We start from the raw sequence: 23,736 nt of genomic DNA on the forward strand, positions 1-23,736 counted from the left end.
TATGGCCAGACTGAACCGGCGAGCGTGGAACAATTCCAGCCTCACTGAGAAAACCAGACTGCGCATCTACCAAGCCTGCGTACTCAGCACTCTCCTCTATGGCAGCGAGACGTGGACCACCTACGCAAGGCACGAAAGGAAACTCAACAGCTTCCACATGAGGTGCCTGCGACGCGTCCTGCATGTCGCCTGGCAGGATAAGGTCCCCAACACCGAGGTGCTGAAGCGAGCCAATATGAGCAGTTTGCATGCAGTTCTTAGCGAGAGACGCCTCAGGTGGCTCGGCCATGTCAAAAGAATGGATGCAGGCCGTATCCCCAAAGACCTCCTCTACGGCGAGCTAGCAGAAGGCAAGAGGATGACAGGGCGCCCAAAACTGCGGTTCAAAGACATCTGCAAAAAGGACATGACACAATGCTCCATCAATCTCAACACATGGGAAGTTCAAGCAGATGACCGCCTAGCCTGGAGGCTCGCGGTCAGGCAAGGTACGTCACGTGCAGAGGCTGCGCGCAAGGAGGAGGCGGCCCAGAAAAGATCGAGGCGGAAGCAGCGTCAGCAGCAGCAACAACAGCCATCTGCCTTCACCTGTAACAAGTGTGGCAGGGATTGTCACTCCCGAGTCGGACTGCACAACCATTCTCGGCAGTGCAGATAGACTCTCAAGAAGCTACGCCATCGTCTCTCGAGATGGACGGCTGCCGACGACGACGACGACGACGACGACGACACCAGCATGGAAAAGGACACAGAAGCTATCAATAAGAGCCAGGAAAAATGAAGAGTACAATTTCTGAATTGAAGAACACAGTAGAAGGAATGAAAAGCAGGCTAGAGGAAGCAGAAGATCGGATCAGCAAGCTGGACGACGACATAGAAAAAATTCCCAGACAGTGCAACAAAATGAAAAAGGACTGAAAAAGAATGGAGAGGTTTTAAGAAAGCTGCAGGACAACATGAAACATAATAATATTCGTATCATAGGAATTCCAGAAGGAGAAGAGAAGGAGCAAGGGCTAGAAAACCTGTTTGAAAAATTAATGACAGAAAACTTCCCTAACTTGACGCTTAATGAGAGAAAAAGTTTTGCAAGTCCAGGAACACAGAGGGTTCCAATGAAGATGAACCCCAATAGGCCCACTTCAATACACATCATAATTAAAGTGGCAACATTCAAAGACAAAGACAAAATCCTAAAATCCGCAAGAGAGAAACAGCTAATAACATACAAGGGAGCTCAAATAAAGCTGTCATCAGATTTCTCAACAGAAACACTACAAGCCGGAAGGGTATGACAAAAAATATTCCAAGCAACAGAAAACGAAGGCCTACAACTAAGAATACTCTATCCAGCAAAGCTCTCTTTCAAAATGCAAGGTGAAATAAGCAGTTTCCCAGACAAAAGAAGGCTAAAAGAATACATCTCCACCAAACCAGCATTGCAAGAGATGCTAAAGAGTCTGCTTTAAGAAGATGAAGAAACAGAGAGAGACAGAGAGGAACACAAGAACAAAGGGGTTAAATTAGAATTAATAAGTATCTACCAATAATAACCTTAAATGTAAAAGGATTAAATGCACCAATCAAAAGACATAGGGTAGCTGAATGGATTAGAAGGCATGACCCACATATATGTTATGTACAAGAGACCTACCTTAGAACAAAATATCTACATGGACTGAAAGTAAAGAGATGGAAACAATATTTCAAGCAAATGGACATGAAAAAGAAAAAGCTGACATAGCAATACTCATATCAGACAAAACAGATTTCACAACAAAGGCCATAAAAAGAGACAAGGAAGGACATTTAATGATACTTAAGGGGAAAATCCATCAAGAAGATATTACCCTGGTAAACATATATGCACCCAACTTAGGAGCACCCAAATATGTCTGGAAAATTTTGAAAGACTTCAGAAAGGACATAGATAGCAACACACTCAGAGTAGGGGACCTTAACACTCCATTGTCAACAATGAACAGATCTTCAAAACAAAGAAACACCAAGGATATTGAGGCATTGAACAACACTCTAGAGCAAATGGACTTAGTTGATATATACAGAAGTTTTCACCCCAAAGAAGCAAAATACACATCTTTTCAGGTGTACCTGGAACATTTTCAAAGATAGACTACATGGTAGGGCACAAAACTAGCCTCAACAAACTCAATAAAATTGAAATTATGTCAAGCATCTTCTCAGGTCATAATGGCTTGGAACTGAAAATCAACCTCAAGGAAAAAACTCAAAAACATTCAAACTCATGGAGAATGAATAACATGCTATTAAATAATGAATGGGTTAACAATGACATCAAGAAAGAAACCAAGAAGTTTGTGGAAACAAATGATAATGAACGCACAACAGCCCCAAACCTATGGGATACAGTGAAGGCGGTCCTGAGAGGAAATTTCATAGCAATAAAGACCTATCTAAAAAGGATAGAATCTCTAATAAAAACATCTAACCCTACAGCTATCAGAACTAGAGGAATAACAACAAACAAAGCCCAGAGAGAGTAGAAGAAAGAAATCATCAAGATCAGAGCAGAATTATATGACATAGAGACTAAACAAACAATTCAAAAGATCAATAAAACCAAGAGCTGGTTCTTTGAAAAGAGAAACAAAATTGGCAAGCTTTTAACCAGGCTCATCAAGAAAAAAAGAGAGAGGACCAAAATAAATAAAATCAGAAATGAAAAGGGGGAAATCACAACCGATACTGCAGAAATACAAAGGATTGTACGAAATTATTACAAACAACTGTATCACAAGAAATTTGACAACCTAGATGAAATGCACAAATTTCTGGAAACATATAATCTTCTAAAACTGAATCAAGAAGAAGCAGAAAGCCTGAACAGACCAATAACAAGTAATGAAATTGAAGCAGTAATAATAATAATAATAATAATAAAAACTCCTGGCACACAAAAGCCCTGGACCGGACCTGGTCTTCTCAGGTGAATTTTACAAAACATTTAGGAAAGAACTAACTCCTATCCTTCTCAGACTATTCAAAAATCAAAGAAGAGGGAGAACTCTCAAACTCTTTCTATGAAGCCAGTATTACTCTAATTCCAAAACCAGGTCAAGATACAACAAAGAAAGAAAACTACAGGCCAATATCGCTGATGAACATAGATGCTAAAATCCCCAACAAAATATTGGAAAATCGGATCCAGCAACACATTAGAAAGATCATACACCACGATCAAGTGGGATTCATCCCAGGGATGCAAAAATGGTTTAATATTCGCAAATCAGTAAACGTAATACACCACATAAACAAAATGAAAGACAAAAACCACATGATCATATCAATAGATGCTGAAAAAGCATTGATAAAGTACAACACCCATTTATGATGAAAACACTCAACAAAATGCGAATAGAGGTAGCATACCTCAACATAATAAAGGCCATATATGAGAAACCTGAAGCCAACATTGTACTCAATGGGCAAAAACTGATAGCATTCCCCTTGACGACAGGAATAAGACAAGGATGTCCACTCTCCCCACTCCTATTCAACATAGTCTTGGAAGTTCTAGCTATGGCAATAAGACAAGAAAGAGAAATAAAAGGCATCCAAATTGGAAAAGAGGAAGTAAAACTGTCATTATTTGCAGATGACATGATAGTGTACACAGAAAACACTATGACTCTATGAAAATAACTACTTGATCTAATAAGTGAATTTGGCAAAATAGCAGGGTACAAAGTCAATATTCAGAAGTCAAAGGCATTTCTGTATACCAAAATATCAGAGACAAAAACTAAAAAAAAAAATCCCATTTACTATAGCAACAAGAAAAATAAAGTACCTAGGGATAAACTTAACCAAGGAGGTAAAAGACCTGTACTCAGGCAACTACATAGCACTAAAGAAAGAAATTAAGGAAGATACAAATAAATGGAAGCATAGACCATTTTCATGGATGGGAAGAATCAACATCATTAAAATGTCCATACTACCCAAAGAAATTTATAGATTCAATGCAATCCCTATTAAAATACCAATGACGTATTTCACAGACCTAGAACAAATACTTCAAAACTTTATATGGCAACAAAAAAGACCCAAAATAGCCACAGCAATCTTGAGGAAGAACACAGTAGGAGGAATCACAATACCTGATACCAAACTATACTACAAGACCACGGTAATCCAAACAGTCTGGTAATGGCATAAGAACAGACAGACATATAGATCAATGTAACAGAATAGAGAGCCCAGAAATAAACCCAGGTCTATATGGTCTACTAATATTTGACAAAGGGGGAAGTAACATAAAATGGAGTTAAAAGAGCCCCTTCAACAAATAGTGTTGGGAGAACTGGACAGGGACATGCAAAAAAATGAAACTAGACTACCAACTTATATCATACACCAGAATAAACTCAAGGTGAATCAAAGACTTAAATGTAAGCTGTGACACCATAAAAGTTCTAGAGAAAAACATAGGCAGTAAAATTTCAGATATCCCATGTAGCAATATTTTCACTGATATATCTTCTAACACAAGAGAAATAAAGGAAAGAATAAACAAATGGGACTACATCAAACTAAAGAGTTTCTGTTCAGCAAAAGAACACAGCAGCAACATGAAAGGGAACCATGCAGATGGGAAAATATATTTGCCAATGATACTCAGACCAGGTATTGCTCTCCAAAATATATAAAGAACTTATATGACTCAACTCCAAGAAGACAGAGAACCCAATTAAAAATGGGCAAAGGACCTGAACAAACACTTCTCCAAAGAGGACATACATAGGGTCCAAAGGCATATGAAAAAATGCTCAACATCACTAGCCTCGGAGCGATGCAAATAAATACCACAATGAGATACCACTTCATGCCAGTCAGAATGGCCATCATCAATAAATCAACAAACAATAAGTGCTATCAAGGAGGTGTAGAAAAGGGAACCCTACTGCACTGTTGGTGGGAATGCAGATGGGTGATGCCACTGTGGAAAACAGTATGGAATTCCCTCAAAAAACTAAAAATGGAACTGCCTTTTGAACCAGCAATTCCATTGCTAGGATTATATCCAAAGAATCCTGAAACACCAATTCAAAAGAACCTATACACCCCTATGTTCATAGCAGCACTATTTATAATAGCCAAGTGCTGGAAACAACCTAAGTCCCCATCTGTAGATGAGTGGATCCAAAAACTGTGGTACATTTACACAATGGAGTACTATGTAGCAGAAAGAAAGAAGGAACTTTTACCATTTACAATAACATGGATTGAACTAGATAGAATTATGTTTAGTGAAATAAACCAGGCAATGGAAGAAAAATATCATATGATATCACCTAATACAGGAGACTTATGAACAATACAAACAGATGAGCAAAATTGAACCAGAGGTATGTAAACAAGGAGTAGACTAACAGTGACTAGCAGGGAGGGGGGAGGGAGAGAAGGGGGTAAGAAAGGGAAGGGTCTAGTCAAAAAAACATGTTTAAATGACCCATGGGCATGGACAACTGGGTGGGGACTGACTCTGGGAGAAGGGGTGGGCAGGATGCGGGGAAGCAATAAGGAAAAAAGTGGGACAACTGTAATAGAAAAACAAAGAAACAAACTTTTTTAGTAGAAATAAAATGAAAGAAATTTAATAAATGAGCCACCAATCCCCCCCCCCCAAAAACAAAAACAGAAAGGAAAAAAAAAACCTCACATGTAGGAAAGTGAACAAAAGAAAATGTAAAGTATGGAAATGCAATTTTAGTGAATCTTAAAAGGACAAGGATTTTCCTTCACACGGTATATTTTTCTCCGTACCTGATCCCTCCAGAATTTGGCATTCTGAAGAAGTAAGTAATGACACAAGGTTCTTTGCATAATATTAATTAGACCAGTTGTTAATAGAGGTTTTGTTGACCATGACTTTGACTGAAATGTCATGCTTAAAGGAGACGTGCTTGGACTCTGGTTTTTACCAAAAAGCCCTGAAAAACTGGGGTTGACTTTCAAAGGTCATAAAAGGCCACGAGAAAAAAGGCCTGGTACCTTGGTTGATTGTGCAGTCCATGGCAATCTTTCCAGGGAAGGAATGAAGGTTGCTTTCCTGAAAGATGGCTGGAAGGGACCTTAAGGAACAATGGAAAACTGGAAGGACTTGGAAAAGACAGGTGTTTTACAAGCAAGGCTGAATGGCAGGTATGTGGCTCAGCTCCTTCACTCTGAAGGGCAAACTGAAAGTCACCCTAAAGGGTCTTTGTGTAAGTTGCTACAAAACAGATGTAAAGGTCATATGTGATAATTTGCTGCTCTTCTTGTGTTTATGCAAATGAACAAGATAAATAAAAACTGGACTTAATGTGGTTCCTTTAATGACAAGGAGGGTAGTCTTAAGGAGAAAAATTGTGATTCAAGGATAATCACAATGCTCAGTGGTAGACTATAAAGCAGTGCAAGTAACTATCTTTAAGTTTTATTTTCATTTAAAGTTTGTTTTCATTTGAAAGTTCAATTAGGTGTGTGACATCATCAAAGATGCTTAATTTATAGGCAAGAAGAATGTCAAATGCCTTGCTACTGGATACCTTTCCAATAAGACAGTCTCACAGATTTAGAGACTGGTTTGTGGGTTAGGTTGTATAAATTAACATGTGTGTTTCATTTTCATAGGGTATAAGCCTATGATGTCATTACCTGAGTGATTGTCTGTATGTATAGACCTCACTTAATCCTGTCTGCATCCCTGCCTCCTGAGACTCAAGTTTGGCTGAACTAAGTGGCTGTGTTGGTCAAGCATGGGGTGGTCTGTGGACTTCACTTTAAAACTCATTTCTCTTTTCTATCCTAATGACTTGGACAGAAAGGGCCCAGAGGTTTGAGAGGGGGAAACTTAAAATATTCCCCTCATCACAAAGTAAGTATAGTGTGCAAAAGGGTTTTGGACAGGTGTGACACGCCTTTCACACCTTCCTCCAAAGAAGCCTTTTTTCCCCATAATTAATTGAAAAATTAATCCCTGCCTTTTGTCATCTAGTGGTTATGGTTTGAATGATGCCTTTTAACCCTGTTGCCAAATCTGTTGCCCCAGAATATAACAAGGATGCCAGCCTGTTAAACCAAGCACACCATTGTCCAGGGACAGCCAACTGACCTGGAGTCTGCAAGATCCTTCCCCATATGGGAAGGTCACCCTCCCTGCTACACCCCCACTGTTATTAGGGATTTCTGGACCCAAGAATTGGTAGGACGATGACCATGTCCAGTTTGAAGCAGCTATGTTAGCACAAGACCTTCACTCATTGTCCTTTGTAAGATTATAAAGGGTCTAAAGTCTGAGAGGGGGATATTGTTATTTTTTATTGTTATAAAAATTAATTAATTAATTAATTAAAAAAAGAATAAACTCTGTGTTTTACATATTCAGAATTGTAAACCTACTTTTGCCCCACCTTGTACTAACTTCTGTGCGGTTTATATTGGCAGGTCCTCAACAGCTCAGAATTAACACATGTTGTTCATTGGATAGAAAGTAGGTTTTGCTGTCATTGTTGATGTCCCAAATGGAAAAGTGTGAGGAAGCATTTAAAAATTAAATGATTTGTCTGATTTGAGCTGCTGATGTAGGATTTGGACCTTAGAGAGACTATATTTGTAAATACTTTAAAAAATTCTTCAATGAAGTTTAATTTCTGTCTCTCCTATTGCTTACCCAGGGTAGAGTAAATACTTTTGTTGTTGTTGTTATACTTGAACCTTGCCTCAACCCATTGCAGGAGTGGTACCTTGAAACCATCTAGCAGTAGTCTAAGAAGCAGTCCTTTCCTGTCTGCATCTCAGTCGTGGTAGATGGAAGGAGGGAATCTTGCTGTTCATCTGACATTCACAGATTCAAATGGAACTAACCAGCTTATTTCTTAACCAAAATAAGTATAAAGAAAGTTTAATTTCATACTATACTAAACAAGCTAGTGAGGCTTGCACAGAGTACCAGCAGATGAGTATCATCATGTACAGCATAAATGAGCAAATCTGCATTACCTTTTAACAAGTCCCAGAGTGCTTTGCAGATAGAAAAGGGCAATTAGTTTTCCATTTTGTATGTATAAATGATAGTCCTAAGCAAACAGCCTGTACTATAATCTACTTTTCCTTGTTCTCCTTACATTCCTCTCCAACATTGATGGATTCTCCTTAGATTTTTTCCAGTTCAATACCAGTGACTTTAGCTTTTCTCCACATCTTCATCTCTAAACTTGGTTTTATGCTCCTCATTTCCACTAACGTATAAAAGACTAATAATGGCTGAAATTGTTGTGCTCCCTCCAAATAATATTCCCATTTTAACAGGGGACCAGTCTCAAGTGCATTGAAAAAAGGCCTGGGGTAGAATTTTTAACAACATTCAATTTGAGGCTTAGAAGGGTATGGTGCAGTGGAGAGCATTCATGGTTATATGTATAATCTTCCAACTGCTCTGAAATCATAATCCTTAGGTATTGCCTTCTCTACTAGTCCTCAGAGGCCTCTTCCAACTCCTTCCCATGTACTTGCTAGTGCTACAGAATAGGCTTGCAGTGAGAACAGTGTTTGGGTAAACTCTAGTTTTCTAAAAAGGTAACTGCATAATCCAGGCAACTTCCTTCAGGCGGACTCAATGACTCTTGTTGATGAACGTTTTATTTTTCCATCAGTTTATTTGTTCTCATATTTGATACAAGTGAATAATGCTAATTTTGTCACATATAGGCAGTTAATTAACCTGAATAAGGAGCAACATAAAAAAGGGAGGGAGGTTTTTATCACATCTTTTGCTCTCATGCTTTATTCTGCTGATATCTACTTCTGCTTATTATTTTAGACTCTACTCATGTTCATCACACCTACCCAAAACATGCATCCATAAGCACTCACATATTCATACTCCTATGAGAAATGATCTAAAAACAATTTTTTTTGCTTTGTTACTCTTTTGGCATTCATATCATTACCCCTTTCCCATTGTCATTTTTAAGGGAGAGTCAAGAAGTGCAGAATTCCCTGGAATACTAGATACTCTCACCAGCATCAACTGGATCTTCTTCACCTGGGTTTTGTCCATCAATTTATTCCTGGAAAACTTGAAATATATAGTAGCATTTAGAAACATGTTTGGATTGTAGTGTAATTTAACTTTAGTAGTGTTAGCAGTAGCCCTTTACTAAAAATATATTAGTGTATCACTTTTATTTATTTATTTCTTTTTATTTTTTATTTTTATTTTGGTTTTTCAATTACAGTTGTCCCCTTTTCCCCTAATTTCTCTCCCCCACCCAACCCACCCCCTCTCCTGCAGTCATATCCCTCCCCGTTGTCCATGTCCATGAGTCTTTTATACGGGTTCTTTGACTAATCCCTTCCCTTACTTATCCCCCTTCTCTCCCTCTCCCCTCCCCCCTATTGACTGCTATTCTGCTCTTTGTTCTATTTAGTTCCTTTGTTTGTGTTGTTCTTTAGTTTCCTGTATTAGGTGATATCATATGGTATTTTTCTTTCTTTGCCTGGCTTATTTCACTAAGCATAATTCTCTCTAGTTCCATCCATGTTGTTGCAAATGGCAGGAGTTCCTTCTTTCTTTCTGCTACATAGTATTCCATTGTGTAAATGTACCAGTTTTTTGATCCACTCATCTACAGATGGGCACTTAGGTTGTTTCCAGCACTTAGCTATTGTAAACAGTGCTGCAATGAACATAGGAGTGCATAAGTTCTTTTGAATTGGTGTTTCAAGATTCTTCGGGTATAATCCTAGTAGTGGAGTCGCTGGTTCAAAAGGCAGTTCCATTTTTAATCTTTTGAGGTAATTCCATACTGTTCTCCATAGTGGCTGCACCAGTCTGCATTCCCACCAACAGTGCAGTAGGGTTCCCGTTTCTCCACATCCTCGCCAGCACTTGTTGCTTGTTGATTTGTTGATGATGGCCATTCTGACTGGTGTAAAATGGTATCTCATTGTGGTTTTTATTTGCATCTCCCTGATGGCTAATGATGTTGAGCATTTTTTCATGTGTCTATGGACCTTCTGTATGTCCTCTTCGGAGAAGTGTTTGTTCAGGTCCCTTGCCCATTTTTTAATTGGGTTGTTTGTTTTCTTGATGTTTAGTCGTATCAGCTCTTTATATATTTTGGAAATCAGTCCCCTGTCTGTGATGTCATTGGCAAATATGTTTTCCCATATGGTTGGTTTCCTTTTCATCTTGCTGATGTTTTCTTTTGCTGAGCAGAAACTCTTCAGTTTGATGTAATCCCATTTATTTATTTTTTCCTTTATTTCTCTTGCTTTAGGAGATGTATCCGTGAAGAGATTGTTACGTGAGATATCTGATATTTTCTTGCCTATGTTTTCCTCTAGGACTTTTATGGTGTCACGGCTTACATTTAAGTCTTTTATCCATCTTGAGTTTATTCTTGTGTGTGGTGTAAGTTGGTGGTCTAGTTTCATTTTTTTGCACGTCCCTATCCAGTTCTCCCAGCACCATTTGTTAAAGAGGCTCTTCTCACTCGATTTTATGTTCCTTCCTCCTTTATCAAATATTAGTTGACCATAGAGGCCTGGGTTTATTTCTGGACTCTATTCTGTTCCACTGATCTATATGTCTGTTCTTATGCCAGTACCAGACTGTTTTGATTACAGTGGCTTTGTAGTATTGTTTGATATCTGGTGTTGTGATTCCTCCTGCTGTGTTCTTCTGTCTCAAGATTGCTTTTGCTATTCGGGGTCTTTTTTGGTTCCATATGAATTTATGGAGTATTTGTTCTAGGTCTGTGAAATATGTCATTGGTATTTTAATAGGGATTGCATTGAATCTGTAAATTGCTTTGGGTAGTATGGCCATTTTGATGATGTTGATTCTTCCCATCCAAGAACATGGTATTTGCTTCCATTTATTTGTTTCTTCCTTAATTTCTTTCTTCAATGTTATGTAATTTTCAGAGTACAGGTCTTTTATCTCTTTGGTTAAGTTTACTCCTAGGTACTTTATTTTTCTTGTTGCTATAGTAAATGGTATTTTCTTTTTTGTCTCTGTCTCTGCTATTTTATTGTTGGTGTACAGAAATGCCTTAGATTTCTGTATATTTACTTTGTACCCTGCAATTTTGCCGAATTCACTTATTATATCGAGTAGTCTTTTAGTGGAGTTTATAGGATTTTCTAGGTATACTATCATGTCATCTGCATATAATGAAAGTTTTACTTCCTCTTTCCCAATTTGGATGCCTTTTATTTCTTTTTCTTGTCTGATTGCTGTGGCTAGGACTTCCAACACTATGTTGAAAAGGAGTGGAGAGAGTGGACAACCTTGTCTAGTTCCTGAGTTCAGGGGGAATGCTATCAGTTTTTGTCCATTGAGTATGATGTTGGCCTCAGGCTTCTCATATATAGCCTTAATTATGTTAAGATATGCTCCCTTTATTCCCATTTTGTTGAGTGTTTTCATCATAAATGGGTGTTGTACTTTATCAAATGCTTTTTCTGCATCTATTGAAATGATCATGTGATTTTTGTCTTTCATTCTGTTTAGGTGATGTATTATATTTATTGATTTGCGAATATTAAACCATCCTTGCATCCCTGGAATGAAGCCTACTTGATCATGATGTATGATCTTTTGGATGTATTGCTGGATCCTGTTTGCCAATATTTTATTGAGGATTTTAGCATCGATGTTCATCAGTGATATTGGCCTGTAGTTTTCTTTCTTTGTTGTGTCTTGACCTGGTTTTGGGATTAGGATAATACTGGCTTCATAGAAAGAGTTTGGGATTTTCCCCTCTTCTTGGATTTTTTGGAACAGTTTGAGGAGGATAGGAGTTAGTTCTTCCCTGAATGTTTTGTAGAATTCGCCTGTGAAGCCATCTGGTCCAGGGCTTTTGTGTGCCGGGAGATTTTGGATTACTGTTTCAATTTCCTTTTTTGTTATTGATTTGTTGAGACTTTCCACTTCTTCTTGATTCAGTTTTGGAAGGTTGTATGTTTCTAGAAATTTGTCCATTTCTTCTAGATTGTCAAATTTCTTGTTATACAGTTGTCTGAAGTAATTTCTAACTATCATTTGTATTTCTGAGGTATCAGTCGTGATTTCTCCTCTTTCATTTCTGATTTTGTTTATTTGTGTCTTCTCTCTTTTTTTCTTGATTAGACTGGCTAGAGGCTTGTCGATTTTGTTGATTTTTTCGAAGAACCAGCTCCTAGTTTTGTTGATCTTTTGGATTGTTTGTTTAGTCTCTACGTCATTTAGTTCTGCCCTGATCTTGATGATTTCATTCCTTCTTCTTGCCCTAGGCTTTATTTGTTGTTCTAGTTCTTGTAGCATTGTGGTTAGGTTTTTTATTTGAGATTCTTCTAGCCTTTTCAGATATGCCTGTATTGCTATAAACTTCCCTCTCAGGACTGCTTTTGCTGTGTCCCATAGGTTTTGGGTTGTTGTGTGCTCATTATCATTAGTTTCTAGAAATTTCTTGATTTCTTCTTTGATGTCATTGTTAACCCATTCATTATTTAATAGCATGTTATTCAATCTCCATGAGTTTGAGTGTCTTTGATTTTTTTTTCTGAGGTTGATTTCTAGTTTCAAGGCATTGTGATCTGAAAAGATGCTTGATATGATTTCAATTTTCTTGAATTTGTTGAGGCTTGTTTTGTGACCTATCATGTGGTCTATCTTTGAAAATGTCCCATGTGCACTTGAAAAGAATGTATATTTTGCTTCTTTGGGGTGAAAAGTTCTATATATATCAGTTAAGTCCATGTGGTTTAGTGTGTTGTTCAATGCCTGTATATCCTTGGTGTTTCTTTGCTTTGATGATCTGTCTATTGTTGATAATGGAGTGTTGAAGTCCCCTACTATGAGTGTGTTGTTGTTGATATCCTTTTTGTGGTCTTCTAGTATTTGCTTTATGTATTTGGGTGCTCCTATGTTGGGTGCATATATGTTTATCACAGTCATATCTTCTTGATGGATTGTTCCTTTAAGTATTATGAAATGTCCTTCTTTGTCTCTTTTTATTGTCCATGCTTTGAAATCCATTTTGTCTGATATGAGAACTGCTACCCCGGCTTTTTTTTCCGGTCCGTTTGCTTGGAATATTTTTTTATATCCCTTTACTTTCAGTCTGTGTAAATCTTTTGTTTTGAGGTGTGTTTCTTGTAGACAGCAAATATGTGGATCCTGTTTTCTTATCCATTCCGTTACCCTATGTCTTTTAATTGGAGCATTTAATCCATTTACATTTAAGGTTATTATTGACGTGTATTTATTCATTTCCCTTTGTATCTCTGTTCCTCTCCTCTCTTGTTTTTTCCTTCTTTTTCCTTAGAACACTCCCTTTAGCATCTCTTGCAATGCTGGTTTGGTGGAGATGTATTCTTTCAGTCTTCCTTTGTCTGAGAAACTCCTTATTTCACCTTCTATTTTGAATGACAGTCTTGCTGGGTAGAGTATTCTTGGTTGTAGGCCTTTGTTTTTCATTGCTTGAAATATTTTTGACCATTGCTTTCTGGCTTGTAATGTTTCTGTCGAGAAATCAGTTGATAGCCTTATCGGAGCTCCCTTGTATGTTATTTGCTGCTTTTCTCTTGCTGCTTTTAGGATTCTCTCTTTGTCTTGGAATGTTGCCATTTTAACTATGATGTGCCTTGGAGTGGGTTTTTGGGGGTTCCTCTTTATTGGAACTCTCATTGCTTCTTGGACTTGCATAGCTTTTTCTCTCATCAGGTTCGGAAAATTTTCTGTCACTATTTCTCCTATCAGATTTTCAATTCCATGTTCCTTTTCTTCTTCCTCTCGTATTCCGATGATCCTTAAATTATTTTTCCTAATGCTATCCTGTAATTCCCTTACATCTTGTTCATATTTTTTCAATCGTTTTTCATTTTGCTGTATTGTCTGGGAGTTTTTCTCTACATTATCTTCTAACTCACTAATCCGATCCTCTGCTTCGTTTAGTCTGCTTTTGACTGATTCTACTGTGTTTTTCAGTTCAGAGATTGTATTCTTAAGTTCTTCCTGGTTCTTGTTAACAATTTCTATGTCTTTTTTGATGCTGGTGTAGTTCTCTGCAAGTTCCCTGTAATTTTCTTGGAGCTGTTGGTAACTTCCTTGAAGATTGTCATAGTTGATTTTAAGGATGTCGAGTATATTGAGCTTCTTTACCACCATTGTTTTGAATTCCATGTCTGACATTTGGACTATGTCTATTTCCTCTATCTCTCTTTCTGAGGATTCCTCTTTTCTTTTCATTGAGGGGTTATTTTTGCATCTTACCATGTTGGATTCTTTTTGTTTTTATTTATTTGTTTGTTTTTTTTGGGGGGGGTTGTCTGCTTTGACTTCCCTCCTTTGTGGTGTAATATTCTTTATCGAAGGTCTGGGAGTTTCAGTGGTGCAGTCTCTTTGATATCCTGAGCCTGATGTTCTTGAGTTACCCTTTATGTCGTTTGTTTATGCTGTTCGGTTATATTTCAGATGTTCTTTGATAGGATCTTCCTTCTGGCTAGTTGGTTGAGAATCACTCTATCCGCTTTGTCTTGAGTTCTTTTGTGGATATGTTGCCCGGCAGCACGCTGTCTCCTGTCCTTCAGCGCCAATGCCACTTGGTCGAGTCCCGTCTCTGCCAGCAGGCAGAGATCTGCTCTCCGCCTGACTCCTCTCCGGGGCAGCCTGTGGTCGCCAAAAATCCTTTGTGTGCTTCCCGCCGCAGCTCGGGCAGCCGCCCCAGTCAGGAATCCCGTTTCGTCCCCTTTTTCTCCGCTATCCTCACTAAACAGGTTGTTCCCAGATGGATTTTCTCTAATCCAGCAGTGCCTGGGCTCAACTCCCACCAATGTCCAGCTGCTCACTGAGATGTTCTGTCTGCAATTAGCCCAAACTGCAGACGGGTCTCCGGAGCCTAAAACCGCAACCTCTCCTCACTCCTCCGCCATCTTACCTCTGTATCACTTTTAGATGTGATAGGGTTCCTTAATCATTTTATGTTTGAATATAAAACATTTATTGATTAAGTGAATAGCAGAGCTGTAAATTCCAGAGTAGTCAGACTTCTGTAGGTTCATATTTCCATATATTATTTACATGGATTCCTCCTCATTTAAAAAAATGGATTCTATATATTTTTATTCTAGAGATGGATTTTGGATCTTCAAGAATGTGTAAACAAAAAAGATAAAATTTTGTCTAGACAAGACTCCCAGAAAACAGACAGAGTAGGAATGGAGCAAATGGCTCTACCTAATGGGAAGATACATCCTTCAAAATGTTAGGCCCAATCATGTCCTACATGAAAAGGTACATTTTTTTTGTCATCACAGTATTGGGGGGGAAAAGATACAAACTCAGACATTTTGGAATAAAATGTTTTGGGTAAGTAAATTTCCATCCAGAAAGTGGGCAATCTGATTACCTATAGATATATATATTTACATCATTGGTTGGCAGAATTATAGATTGTGCCTTTACTTGAAAATACTTCTAGTTTCAAATACACATATGTGAGACTAGAAGAAGTTTTAATACATATTAATACATTAAATGTTTTAAAATTAATAAGTTTTATTTAAAACAACAACTTATTGGTATCTTCACTAGGGACAGTGGCATATCAGAATTATGGTTGAGACTGGCAAAGTGAAGTGTTGTATTTATTTAATGTTTTGTTGCTGATAGTTGAGTAGTATCAGGAAGGCCAGAAGTCATATCTGGAAATATTACTTAAGGCCAGGAAGAATCTATAAGCTCAGGCAGTCAGAAGTTCAAGTCCATGAAGATGAGCTGAGGGAAAGGGGTTAAGATCAAGCAGCAAAAACCAGAAACAGGGGCTGGAAGCAAAAGGCAGATATGGGTGCAAAGTGTGGGCAATGTGGAGTTGGGATCATAGGTGTTGGGACCCAGTGTGTAGCAATGGGGAGGATGAGAAGTAGAGAAAAGCATAGCTGATGGTGCCCCTACTGAGTACAATAAATAAACTTTACAGATGAAAAAGTGTCAAGAAGCTCCACTTCCTTTGTTGACTATTAAGGACATCCTGTAGGTGATGGGCATTAACTGTAACCCATGCATATAAGTTTCCTGTAACTGGGCTAAGAGTATTGATATGTTCAGGTCAGAAGAGTGGGCCTGAATATGCACTGTGAATTTCCTGGTGGGCCCTGCATTCTCAGCTTAGCTCTCATTTCCCATTACTGCTTTGCTCTGACCCACTGATGGCCTGCCACATGTCATTAGGCAGCTCAGCTGCTGCTTTCATTTCTCCCAAAGGTATGCAGAGGTTTGGGTCTCAGCTCTTACTTTTTTTTTCTTCTAAGAGCTAACGGAAATGGTCTTTTGATAGTTGGGTTTCTTGAGTTGGATGTCTTACAGTTTCAATTTCCTTTCTCATAGGTATTTGATCCTGATGACCTTTATTCAGGGGCCAATTTCTCCAACGTTCTCACCACTCTTTTAGCTGTCAACAAAGCAACAGAAGGTAAGCAGGGTTTGTGATTTATGAGTTCTGGGTGACATGTTTGGATCCACATGTTTCTGATTACCTTAGAAGCCAGCTATGGCCAGGATTGTTAGGTGTGAAGTTCTCACCTCCCTCCACATAAAATCCAGTGGGTGTCATGTGCTTTAATTTTTCATGATTTAGGCTTTATTTTTTTCTTTAATCTTTATTGTATTGTTTTCCATTACCATCATGGTTTAGGAGTTAAACATACCTATTACAGATGACATTCTAATGTCTTTAATATATTGATAAGAACCAAGAAACTGTTTCATTCAAAGTTGTTGAATAGGCAACTGAGTGTAACAAGACAGAAAATAAAAAGGGAAAGACCAGTTCCCTTTTTCATAAAGTGTACAGACTATTGCTGTTACTTCCCTTTCTCCACTAGAAACATTTTTCATATAGTTTTCTCATAGTTTGCTGTATGTCTTTGTCCATGTAAAGGAATCCCCCAGGAACCTTGCACTGGAAATGAAACCTCAGGTTCATAGTGAGTGAAAACAGTATCTTTTATTTAAATGTTAATACCCACCACATTGGAGGTATTAAATATAAATCCTAGTAATTGCAAAGAAAATGATGATTACCTTAGAGCAATAATTTTCAACCTTTTTCATTTCATGGTACACATAAACTAATTACTAAAATTCTGTGGCATACTCATGGATATGGATAACTGTGGTGATTGCAGGAAGGAGGGAGTGAAAGTGGGAGAGGGTATCAGGGGGATAAATTGTAATGAAAAATACAATAAAAAATAAACTATTAAAAATAAAATTTTGTGGCGTAACAGAAACATATTTTGGGGGATCTGACAAAAAACAAGGATACTTTGGATTGATTTATGAAAAAGTAATAATAGTAATTGCTTACCCTTTTTGTTCCAAAGTGACTTTCTAAAAAAATCAGGTGCCTATACTTGTATATAAGGATTTCTGGTATCAAGAATTAACCAATCATAAGCAACCTGATTGTATGACGTGACCAATAAGATGCAACTCTGTTATATGACCTATATATTTATGGTTCAAGATAGGGCATTCACACCAGACAGGTATTTTAGTATTGGCTGTTGTCATTTTTTAATTTGACAGTGTAAGGGAAAAGAGGTCAGTGCCCCTGACTAAATAGTCAGATATTGCATGTTTTAAAAATTCTTGCGGCACATCAGTGTGCTTCTTGTGGCACACTGGTTGAAAATCACTGGCTTAGAGTATAACGTCTCTTTCTGTAATATAGTACTTTACATACAATACAACTGGACAATAATAATCACAGTTAAAGTAATTTGAGCCCTTACCATGGGTCTAGGCTGTCCTACAAGCCTGAGGTAGTCTCATTAAATCTTTGAAACAACCCAGGGTTTAGGTATTATTATTAGGCTTACATTACAGATAAGGAAAGTCAGGCCCACACTTGCCCATCTAGAAAGTAAGTGACAGAGCTGGGATTCAGACCCACATCTGGCTGACTCCAGAGCCCTTATGCCCAAACATGGTTCTTGTTGCTCCAGCCATTGGAGAGTCAACAGAGTGTGTTCCCAGCACTTCCAGGTGCTACAAAGGAAATGTAAGATATGCTCCCTGCCTTTGAGAAAATTACCATCTATTTAGGGAGACTCGACGTATCCACGTGAAACAATTAGAGAAGAAAAAAAGACAGTATAATCAAGTGCCAAATAGGATGGAGCATCTAGGAAGCTATCAAGTAATTATAGTTTTAGTCAAAAGAGCTGTATATAATAGCAATAAAAGTAAAAATACTTCTTCAAAACTGTTTTTTTGCTATTTGAAAAAAAATGCTTTTGAGCTATTGCAGAAAGTACATCTAATTCAAGTAACTATATTTAACACACATGACAACTCTCCATTTCTGGGCAAGAAGAACCATATAATTCTAACATTATGCCATACAAATTATATGTTCCTTTGCCAAACTCTCCTAGCAATTTTTACAGTCTCTTCCCTTGCCACAGATATTTATAAAATACAAGGAGGTGAAAGTTAAAACCCACAGCATCAAGGAAACTACTTGGATACTGAGCTTGTCGCCTAGGGAATGTTTGGGCTTTAGACTTTTGCAGTTTATATCTTTTAAAAATAAATGGAGAGGAAAAGAACCTTCATTTAAGTTTGTCAAGAAGCCAGCTCCTTTCTTTAGTACACTCAGCATACTGAAAACATCCAGCTCAGCACTGGTCTGATCGAATTTCACAAGGTTTCAAGGAAGAGAAGACTCTTGAGTTTGATTTAAAAAATTATTTTAGTGTTAAGATTGCATCTTTCCCAGACATACTCAGTCTTCCATTCTCGTTCTTCCCTCCCCTACCAGGCAAAAGGAGCATTTATATGATATATGTCACACATATTGTTACATGTGAGGAAGAAAAGAACCACTCAGTTATAGGCCAAAAAACAAAGAGAGAAATTTGAAATATTTCAAAGTAATAAGAGCCACAAACAGCTGTTTGGTACCCAATATAGTTCTGCCTGGGATAACAGTGCATACTGTTGGAACTGGCTCAGGAGAGAAGAGTTGTAAGGAAATGGGTTAAGAGAAAATGTGGTTCTGTCGCTGTTTTTCATTCTACTGGAGAGCAATGGCCAGTAAGGTTAAGAAAAAAGTTGGCCACCAAAAAGGGAGGGGGGATGAAATACACTTGGCACATTCATAATGATAACAGTTAGAATTACAGCCAGGTTGCCTTTGATAATGTCCCATGAAGGATAATGTTATGTTGTAGATGTTTTTCTGACATGAGTGGTTTCTTTTACTATGCCTTTTCCTCTTTTCACAGATCAGCTATCAGAAAGACCATGTGGACGTTCCTCTTCTCTTAGTGCTGCTAATAGTTCTCAGACAAACCCACAGGGAGCAGTTTCTAGCACAGCTCCAGGGCTGCAAAGGCAGTCAAAGGCAGTGGTAAGTATAGTCCTCAATTCCCCGGCCTGTTTTAAAATCTGTGAAATTAGATCAGTATCCCAGTTGCACTTCCATATGTAGTAAGATAGCCATCCTCTTGTTTGGGGTGTCTGGAGAAAACTAATTTTAAACCTAGCACCAATTCAGGCTGGGGGGCATAAGGAGCACAAAGTCAGAAAATTGGGGTGGAAGCCCAAAATTCTGTCTCTTCCTAAAGTTGAGAACATTGTTTAACCGAGAATGCTATGCAAATATGTCATTATGACTACTTCCTGATGGCAATTTGCTGTTTATTCCCCCTCCCCTCAGTTTATTAGGAGAACTAAATAGTGCCTGGCACATAGTAGGCAATCAATATTGCTTGCTATCATCATCATTATTGCCATATTGGGCTTATGATGAGCTCCTATATTGGGATAGCTCAGTTATCTTTGAATTTGGTCTTACTAGGAGCTTTTGTTCGGGAGGGAACATCTTATCTTCTGCTCTTTTGAGACATTATTTCTTGTCAAAGTCACCTGCTTGCTTTAAGCCATCATGAACTATTATTTCCAAAGCACTTAACCTTTTGACATCACATATCCCTTTGAGAAGCTGATGAACACTATCATTCCACACTCCTTGGACTCTCAGATTGTGTACAGAATCATCTTTGTATGAACTTATGGGTTTATGTATTTTGGGTAAAGTACAGTTGTGCTCATCAGCTTCTCAAAGGGGCTTGTGACAGATTAAGAATTCCTGACTTAGTAACTATGGGGTATTACATATGACTAAGTCTTAGCCAATTTAATATATTCTTAGTAATTGGAATGTGGGAGGCAGATTTTATGAGAGTAGGTTAGTACCTAATCTTGGTCTTATATTTAGATAAGATATGCCTATGTGTTAGGAAGAGGCAAGATGGAATAGTTTATCCCTCTACTTTGTTTCTTCAATCATTTAAGTATCTTTAGATAATTTGTAGGGGGAGACAGAAATGAAAGCTGTGCCTTCCTCCAAAATACAGTCTCACAAATACCAGTTTGCATACAGTTTCCATGGGTTTATTAATCCCCCCTGAGGCCTATCCATGCTAAGCCCACTCCTAAATTAACAAACTCCAGACTGAGATGGACCTGGGGTTTTATCCTAGGTCACCCTGCTTAATTTGCCTAAATTCATATAATTTCTGCCCCTGCTTCACTTGGATGAGTGCTTCATTTGGTGTGGCTTTTGTTTCTCTAGGAAATGACGGAAAATGGAAGTCATCAGTTGATAGTAAAGGCAAGATTCAACTTTAAGCAGACTAATGAAGATGAACTGTCAGTCTGTAAAGGGGACATCATTTACGTCACTAGAGTTGAAGAAGGAGGCTGGTGGGAAGGCACATTAAATGGGAGAACAGGCTGGTTCCCCAGTAATTATGTCCGAGAAATTAAATCCAGTGGTAAGTGAATCTTTTAAAAGCCTTTTTGAATGTGACTCTTGTACTTTCTTGGTATCCTACTGAAAATCTTGTAGCTTTAATTGGTTATCAGAAACTGTTTGAACTTATATGTGTATGTCAAAAATAAGACTAGAATAAAACTGGGAAAATCTGTGATTAGATATTTTGAAATGCAGTTGTATTTATATTACATCAAGGCAGCAAAAAACTAAAAAAGCAAAAGAATTCAAAGCTCAGACAACTGTTCCACCTTAACTATGTTCCCTCTGTCTACTAATTCTAGCCCATGTAACATAGTACATAGTCCTTTCTGCTAGCTAAGAATCACCATGGCAGAATACAATAATAAAAGAGCCCATGTGCTAACCTCCTTTTTTTAGCCCTGAGCTCTTGAAGCAGACTTAAGTCTAAATGCCTCAGAGATGTTTTCAAGAAATAACAATCATAGGACTGCAGGAAGCTGTCTGGCTACTTTGATTCTGGATAAGATTGCCCTTAACCTATTGCATACTCTGCTAACTGCTTACCTTTTTTCATTATAATATCCAGAGAGTGAAATCTAATTGTTGTTCATTAGTCTTTTTAGAGCTTTCTTAGGCAACTTGTTTGCTTTTTATTATTTAAGAAAGTAGGCCATGTCTATATCACCAACCCATCCCCTCAATATATAGAAATGTTATGCCACAGATAAAATAGTTTTCAGTTATTCACATTATTATATCTCTTTTCAAAAATATTTACCCAAGAGCTCCATTGAATGGTTAGCTCCACAGTAAATTTTTGTATATGTCTTTAGTGCTTTTTAAAAACTGCCTGTCTTTCTTAAAAAGGATTTTATTTATTTATTTTTAGAGAGAGGGGAAAGGAGGGAGAAAGAGAGGGAAAGAAACACCAGTTGGTTGCCTCTTACACGCCCACATCTGGGGACCTGGCCCACAACCCAGGCATGTGCCCTGATCAGAAATCAAACCAGCAACCTTTCAGTTTGCAAGCTGGTGCTCAATCCACTGAGCCATGCCAACCAGACCTTTATTGCTCTCTTAATGCCTCAAAATTAATACTATTAATTAATAAAAGTATATGATCACTATAAATAAATTAAAACATTACAGAAGTATATAATGTAGATAATAAAAATTTCTCTCTCCTTTGCTCCTTTCCTCAGATAACCACTGTTAGGAGCTTTTCCCTAAGCATTTATTTATTTTTTATTTTTATTTTTTTTCAGATTTAATGTGTTTTATTGATTAAAATATTACATTTGTGCCAATTTCCCTTCCCTCTGCTCCCCTCCACCCGGTGGCCCCCCTCTCTCCAGTTGTCCCCCCCTTTTAGATTATGTCCATTAGTTGTGCATACAGTTCCTCCCAACCTCTCTCCGTCTATTCCATTCCCTCCTACCATGATCCCCAATTCCTATATCATCTCCCTCCCTCTCCCCACTCCCCCTCCCTGTTGACCTCCCCCCAATATGCTTCCCGTACCCACAGTTCCTTTTCCACTCTCGTTGCCTGTTTAGTTTGCCTTTGTTTCATCTCCCTAGCTTCTGTTTTTTAAACCAGTCCCTTTAACATCTCATATAACAGTGGTTTGGATCTAATGAACTCTTTCAGTTTTATTTTGTCCTGGAAACACTTTCTCTGTCCTTCTATTCTGAATGACAATTTCGCTGGATAGAGTATTCGTGGTTGTAGGTTTTGGATTTTCATTACTTTGAATATTTCTTGCCAGTCCCTTCTTGCCTGTAGGGTCTCCCTTGAGAAGTCAGCTGATAGTCTAATTGGGACCCCTTTGTACATAATACTTTTCTTCTCTCTTGCTGCTTTTAAGATTCTCTCTTTATCTTTAATTTTTGACATTTTGATTATAATGTGTCTTGGAGTGGTTCTCCCTGGGTCCAGTCTCTTGGGAACTCTCCTTGCTTCCTGGACCTGCAAGTCTATTCCCTTCCCCAAGTCTGGGAAGTTCTCCTTTATTATATTTTCACTCAATTTTTCAAGTTCTAGTTCATCTTCCTCACTCTCTGGCAAACCAATGATTCTTATGTTGGGCCTTTTATAGCTGTCCCAGAGGTTTCTGATCCTCTCATTGTTGCTTCCCATTTCCTCTCTCTGCATTGGTTGACTGCTTGTTCCTTCTCCATATTCCAGTTTGTTGAAATGAACTCTGGATTTTTTTTTCCTCACCATCTGTCTCGTATGTGGTTTTGTTCCTTTCGTTATGAATGTTTTTCGCTTCTTTCTTATCTTTTTCCTGCTCTTTTGTGAATTCTGTAAGCCACCTGATAACAATGGCCCAGAACTGAGCCTCTGACAGGTTTCTTATCTGTTTATCTGTCAGGTTCTCTATCTGCTGCCTGGTGAGCTGTGCCACCGGGATTTCTATAGTTGTCTGCCTCATTTTGACAGATGCGTTTTGTTTTCTTGGGCCTGCTGTAGGGGGCAGTGCCTGTGTACGCGTCATAATTCCGCGACCGGCGCCTGTCCGCGACCTATTTCGCAGCCCTGTGGTGCTTTCTTTGGGGGCGGGGGTCCAAGATGGATTCACACAGTTATTCAGCTAGGAGACCGGGATCCGTCCTCCCGCCCCCCTGGGCCTCACTGTTCAAGGCGATGTGGTGGCTGCTTTCCCCAGCGCTGGGGTCGCGCACTTCCAGGGGCTTGACTGCAGCCGGGATTTTTCGCGGGCCCGCCGCTGTCCCAGGTGCGACCGCAAACAGCGCTGCCCTCTTTAACTCTTACCTGCCCAAATGGCACCGCTGGTTTATAACTTCATATGTTGGGCTTCCGTGTAGTTTTATTTTCTGGAATTTCTAGTTATCCTTTGTTTTGAAGTAGTTGTATTCCTCTCTAGTTGTAGAGGGAGACCTAGCGTGTC

At 38.4% G+C, this 23,736-nt stretch overlaps 1 protein-coding gene across 4 annotated transcripts in view; it reads left to right on the forward strand.

The window, feature by feature from the left end:
- The window catches only part of ARHGEF6 (Rac/Cdc42 guanine nucleotide exchange factor 6), a 165,881-nt gene that overhangs the window by 38,366 nt on the left and 103,779 nt on the right, over positions 1–23,736 (forward strand). For all 4 annotated transcript variants that reach the window (XM_090263883.1, XM_090263881.1, XM_090263882.1 and 1 more), the window contains 3 exons: positions 16,400–16,484; positions 19,306–19,430; positions 20,658–20,859. In XM_090263883.1, the coding sequence (XP_090120009.1) occupies positions 16,400–16,484; positions 19,306–19,430; positions 20,658–20,859 (412 nt within the window). The remainder of the gene's footprint in view (positions 1–16,399; positions 16,485–19,305; positions 19,431–20,657; positions 20,860–23,736) is intronic.

This window comes from Furipterus horrens, unplaced genomic scaffold, assembly GCF_987537825.1.
Source record: "Furipterus horrens unplaced genomic scaffold, mFurHor1.1.pri manual_scaffold_17, whole genome shotgun sequence".
NCBI lineage: Eukaryota > Metazoa > Chordata > Mammalia > Chiroptera > Furipteridae > Furipterus > Furipterus horrens.